Source organism: Tetrahymena thermophila (genome assembly GCF_000189635.1).
Source record: "Tetrahymena thermophila SB210 genomic scaffold scf_8254359, whole genome shotgun sequence".
Classification (NCBI taxonomy): domain Eukaryota; phylum Ciliophora; class Oligohymenophorea; order Hymenostomatida; family Tetrahymenidae; genus Tetrahymena; species Tetrahymena thermophila.
Window position 1 is genome coordinate 104,961 of NW_002476143.1, and position 5,972 is coordinate 110,932.

At 19.2% G+C, this 5,972-nt stretch overlaps 1 protein-coding gene across 1 annotated transcript; it reads left to right on the plus strand. All coding sequences in view use genetic code 6, as the record gives it.

Annotated features, from left to right (window-relative positions):
- Positions 1-2,664: 2,664 nt before the first annotated feature.
- TTHERM_000837801 (hypothetical protein) lies at positions 2,665-3,105 on the plus strand (the record flags this gene model as incomplete). Its single annotated transcript, XM_012800359.1, has 1 exon — positions 2,665-3,105. The coding sequence occupies one exon, from the start codon at positions 2,665-2,667 to the stop codon at positions 3,103-3,105; it is 441 nt and encodes a 146-aa protein (XP_012655813.1).
- Between the last annotated feature and the right edge of the window lie 2,867 nt (positions 3,106-5,972).

A 5,972-nucleotide genomic window follows, 5' to 3' on the forward strand; every position in this document is an offset into this window, starting at 1 on the left:
TCGAAATGCATTTTTATAGTCAAAATTATCAAAATGGATTAACGCCAATGAAATAAATTTTGTATTAGCAAGCAAAATGTGAATTTTTATATGCTTTTCTTAACTTAGCTATTAAACATGATAATTGTATTTAGAGGAATTACTGTTGAGTAAAATGAACTCATTTACTTAATTCGAATTTATTTTATTAATCCATGACAGCTTAGATTTGATTTATAAAAAATTTGACAAGATATATGAGATTGATTTTAGACTTAAAGCATATAATTCGATAACTGAATTTATTTTTGTAACATAGTTTATTTAAATTACATCATTTTTTATATAATCAAGTATTTTTCTACGCAAAAATAAAATATTCCATTTTACTACACATAGATAAGGGATTGAAAATTAGATTTTAAAAAACTAAAATAAAATAGTATAAAATTATAAATAAAATATTATGTAATATTACTATTTTTATTCATAGATTATCTTTCAAAATAAATAAATATTTTTTAAAATAAATGGAAAAAAATATGATAAATAAAATTGTTAAATTAAGAAAAATACATATATGTTAATTTAATTATGTATTAATAAAAAAAAATTTTCTTCTAAAATAAAGAGTTAACAATTTTTATAATTGAAATATATAGGGTAAAATAAGGAAGGAGCATTGTGTGGGACCACCTATTTTATATTAAATAAATAAAATTATAAAAATTATTTTTAATTTTAAATATTTAAAAAACATATTTATCATCTAACATTCCTCGTAATTTGTAGAGTTCTCTTTATATGTTTGATACTTTTTCTATTTTATATAATTTAAGCACTTAAATTGGCAAAAAAATGTTATCAATAATTCATATTTGGTTACAAATTCAATCAAATATTTTATGATATGTGTTTAAATATTTGAAGGGGAAAAATAAAAAGAGGAGATGTATTTATTTCATAATGATTATGAAGAAGCAGAAAACTTTGTGCTAAAAAATACTTAAAATACTTAATCTTTTTCTAATTTTTATGTTATTAATGTTATGAAATGCATTTTAAAAATTATCAAAATGGATTAACATCAATTCAATTTTGTATTTGCAAGCAAAATGCGAGTTATTAGATGTATTTCTTAATTTAGCTATAAAACATCGTAATTGTATTTTGCGGAATAATTGTCCTGAGAAATGGACTCATTTACTTAATTTGAATTAATTTTATTAATCCATGACACTTAGATCCGATTAATAAAAAAATTTGACAAGATATGTGATTTTGATTTTAAACTTTAAGGATATAATTCGATAACTGAATTTTTGTTACATAGATTATTTTTAATTACATCATTTATATTATCAAATATTTTTCAAAGCAAAAATTCAAATATTCAATTATAATATTCTTTGATAAGGGATTATAAATTAGATTTTAAAAAACTAAAATAGCTTAATATAAAATAATAAATCTCATATTAAGTAATATATTTTAATAAATATTATGGTTTTTGTTAGTTTTCGCTGTTAGTAACCTTAGTTTTTCAAATACTTTAAATTATAGAATAATTGATATTGTTACGTCATAATTCAACTATTAATTACATTAAATTGAGATAATTTATTTATTAATTTCTTATTATCCAAATAGTATTCATCAAGCTTAAAATAAATCAAAAAATTACCTTAAATTAAAAAATCAGTTTTAAAATATTGTTTTTGAAGTAAATTTGATTATTTTAGATATATTTAAATGAAAAATATATATTATCTTAATATCTTTCTGTTTAGTTATAAATTTACTTCACTGGAGAGTGTTTTTAAACTTGGAACTGAAAAAAGAAAAAATTTTTTTAAAGATAGGTGTCACCTGCATTCACTTTTCTTTATATATTATAATTAAAACAAATATACTTTAAGCTTAAAAAGATTCTTTAAAAAATTTCTATTTTGGTTTTAATCTTGTATAAAAAAAGTACGTTTTTTACTAATAATTATTAACCTTAGCTTTTAGTATGTATATCATTGCAGTTTTTAAATTTACTTTCTGATAAACCTTCATGATTAGATATGAATAAAATTATTAAATTTGTTAATGATTTGTAAATTATAAAAATAATTTTATTATGGCTAGAAATTTATATTTTCTTTTTAAAAATAAACAAGAAAAAAAAAAATCCTTTTCACAATAAGTTAACTTTTAAAATAATTCCTACTTAAAATTGCTCTAAAAACTATGAAATTAAGTTAACGAAGTAAATGCTTGAATTTGATCTAAATATAAATATCAGCTTAGTGAAAAATATCTAAATTAAAAACGAAACAGTTTGATTTTTAACACATATCTCAAATTCAAAAAATGAGTATGGATATCTAGTTATTATTTATTTATATATAAAAAGCTATGATTTTTAAGATAATTTTGTAAAAATGGTATTTTTATATAAAAGATATTATTCCAACTTAGATAAATATCTTTTGTGCTACCTATTTAAATTCTCTAACAATAATTATTTGGTATTAATTATTATAAAAATATACCTTTTTATTGTAAAATATTAGAAAATCATAGTCATTTATATATATAAAACTCCTCAAAATATAATTTAAATCTTTTAATATTCCTATATAAATAATTTTAAGCCACATAGCTTTATATAAAACAAAATTTTGATTGAAAATTCAAATGAATCTCATCTTATATCTATAATCAAAGTAAGTAATTAGCTATCAATCTTAAACTTCTGATATTTTATTAACCAGATAATAAGATAGATCAAAATTTAAAATAAATGAATTTGTAAATAGTCTTAAAATGTATTTTAAATATTAAATTACATCCCCAAAAAATTAATAATAAATAATAAATCAAAAAATTGAAAAATTGAAAAAAGAAAAAAAAATTGATAAAATGCAATTCAAAAACGCAATATTGATTTTATTAGTCTTTGTACTTCTTATCTGCTCCAACCCCTCTTCTTAAGTTGAAGCTAAAGCACTAAAATCATAGACATAAAGCACTAAAGAACAATCTATTCATGGCTGTAGTAAATAAGGAGAAAGCTGCAAATCTTAGAGATGTTGCTCAGGAGGAAACTGTTTCGCAGGTTTATGTTTTCCTAATTGAACAGATTTTGCTAAAAATTACTAACTTTAAATATAAATGTGTTATTAAATTTTAATATATATATAAGAATATATTTAGTAATTTTTATAAATTAAAAAATATTTTTTTTAGTAAAATTCACATAAATATCTTACTTACTTTTCTTTTTTTTAATTTAATAAATATCTATTATAAATTTTCTGATTTCTTTTGTCCAAATGTGTTTTGCTATTTGAGGAATTTTATTTATTTATCTATATAGGGTAAAATCAGGAGCCATGTACGGAACCACCTATTTTATATTATATATATAGTATATAAGTTATTTTAATTTTAAATAATTAAAACAATATATTTATCCTCTAACATTTCTAGTAATTTGAAAGGGTCTACATATATTTTTTGTAATTTTTCTATTTTACATAATTTAAGCACTTATATTGGCTAAAACATATTTATCTATTATTAATATTTGCTAATAAATTAATGAACTTGTTAAAAATATTTCAAGCGAAAGAATAAAAAGATGGATGTATATATTTCATCATTATTCATGAAGAAGAAGATGAAATTTTTAAGCTCAAAATTAATGAAAATACTTAATCTTTTTCTAATTTTTATATTTTTAATTATTCAAAATGCATTTTTATATTGAAATTATCAAAATAGATTGACACTTTAGCTATTAAACATGAAAATTATATAGAGCGGAATAATTGTTGAGAAAAAATGGACTCATTTACTTAATTTGAATTGATTTTATTAATCTATGGCAGCTTAGATCGAATTTATAAAAAATTTGACAAGATATCTGAGATTGATTTAAACTTAAATCATATAATTCGATAACTTAATTTTTGTAACATAGATTATTTAAATTACATTATTTATTGTTTAATGTATTTTTCAAAGCAAAAAATAAAATATTACATTATGCTATTCTTAGATAAGGGATAGCACATTAGGTCTAAAAAATAAAATAACATAGAATAGTATTATAAATCTTATTTTTTATAATTTATATAATAAATATTATGATTTTTGTTAGTTTTGGCTTTTAGTAACCTTATTTTTTTATAATGTTTTAAATTATAGAATATTTGATATTGTTACATCATAATTTAACTATAAATTACATTAATTGAGAAAAACTATTTATTAATTTCTTTTTAACCAAATAATATTCATCAAATATATTATAAAATAATAGATCCATCCCCAGATCCCCACACAAAAAGAAATCAACTGCAAGTCTTCAATAAGTTTTGTAATTAAAAGTAAAGGGTAAAATAAGGAGCCATGTGCGGAACTACCTATGTTACATTATATAGATATTATATATATTATTTTAATTTTAAAAATGAAAATAACATATTTATCATCTTAAATTCCTAGTAATTTGTACAGTTCTACATATATTTTTGATACTTTTTCTATTTTATATAATATAAGCTTTAAATTGACTAAAACATATTACAAATCATTAATATTTACTAATAAATTCAATCAAATATTTTATGAGCATGTTAAAAATATTTGAAGAGGAAAGATAAAAAGAGGAGGTTTATTTATTTCATCATGATTAATGAAGAAGAAGAAGAAGAAGAAGAAAGTTTTGCACTCATAATTACAGAAAATACTTAATCTTTTTCTAATTTTTATATTATTAATGTTTCGAAATGCTTTTTATAATGAAAATTATCAAAATGGATTAGCATCAATTCAATTTTGCTTTTGCAAGCAAAATGTGAGTTATTAGATGTATCTCTTAATTTAGCAATTAAACATGACAATTGTATTGAGCGGAATAATTTTTGAGAAAAAATGGACTCATTTACTTAATTTGAATTTATTTTATTAGTCTATGACAGCTTAGTTCAGATTTATAAAAAATTCGAAAAGATATGTGAGATTGATTTTAAACTTAAAGCGTATAATTCGATAACTTAATATTTGTAACATAGATTATTTAAATTACATCATTAATAGTATCATGTATTTTTCAAAGCAAAAATAAAATATTCCATTAAACTATTCTTAGATAAAGGATATCATATTAGATCTATCTTAAAAAACTAAAATAACGTAGTATAATATTGTAAATCTCATATTTTGTAATATATTTTATAAATATTATGATTTTGTTAGTCTTGGCTTGTTGTAACCTTATTTTTTTCAAATACTATAAATTATAGAATAATTGAAATTGTTACACCATAATTTAACTATTAATTACCTTAAATTGAGATATATTATTTATAAATTTCTTTCTAACCAAATATTATTCATCAAAAATATCATCAATGATAGCTCTATCCACAGATCCCCACAGGAGGCCTAATAGGTATATTTTTTAAAACATTTAAGTCTATCTGAAAAAGAAAAAAATTTTTACAAAGATAGGTTTCGCCTGCATTCACTTTTCTTTATATATTATAATTAAAACAAATATACTTTAAGCTTAAAAAGATTCTTTAAAAAATTTCTATTTTGGTTTTAATCTTTTATAAAAAAAGTACGTTTTTTATTAATAATTATTAACCTAAGTTTTTAGTATCTAAATCATTGCTATCTCAATTTAATATTTTATTGTTTTTAAATTTACTTTCTTATAAACCTTCATGATTATATATGAATAAAAGTATTAAATTTGTTAATGATTCAAAAATTATAAAAATAATTTTATTCTGGCTGGAAATTTATATTTTCTTTTTAAAAATAAACAAGAAAAAATAAAACCCTTTTCACACATAAGTTAACTTTTAAAATAATTCCTATTTAAAATTACTCTAAAAAATATTAAATTAAGTAAACAAAGTAAATGCTTGAATTAGATCTAAATATAAAAATCAGCTTAGTGAAAAATATCTAAATTAAAAACGAAACAG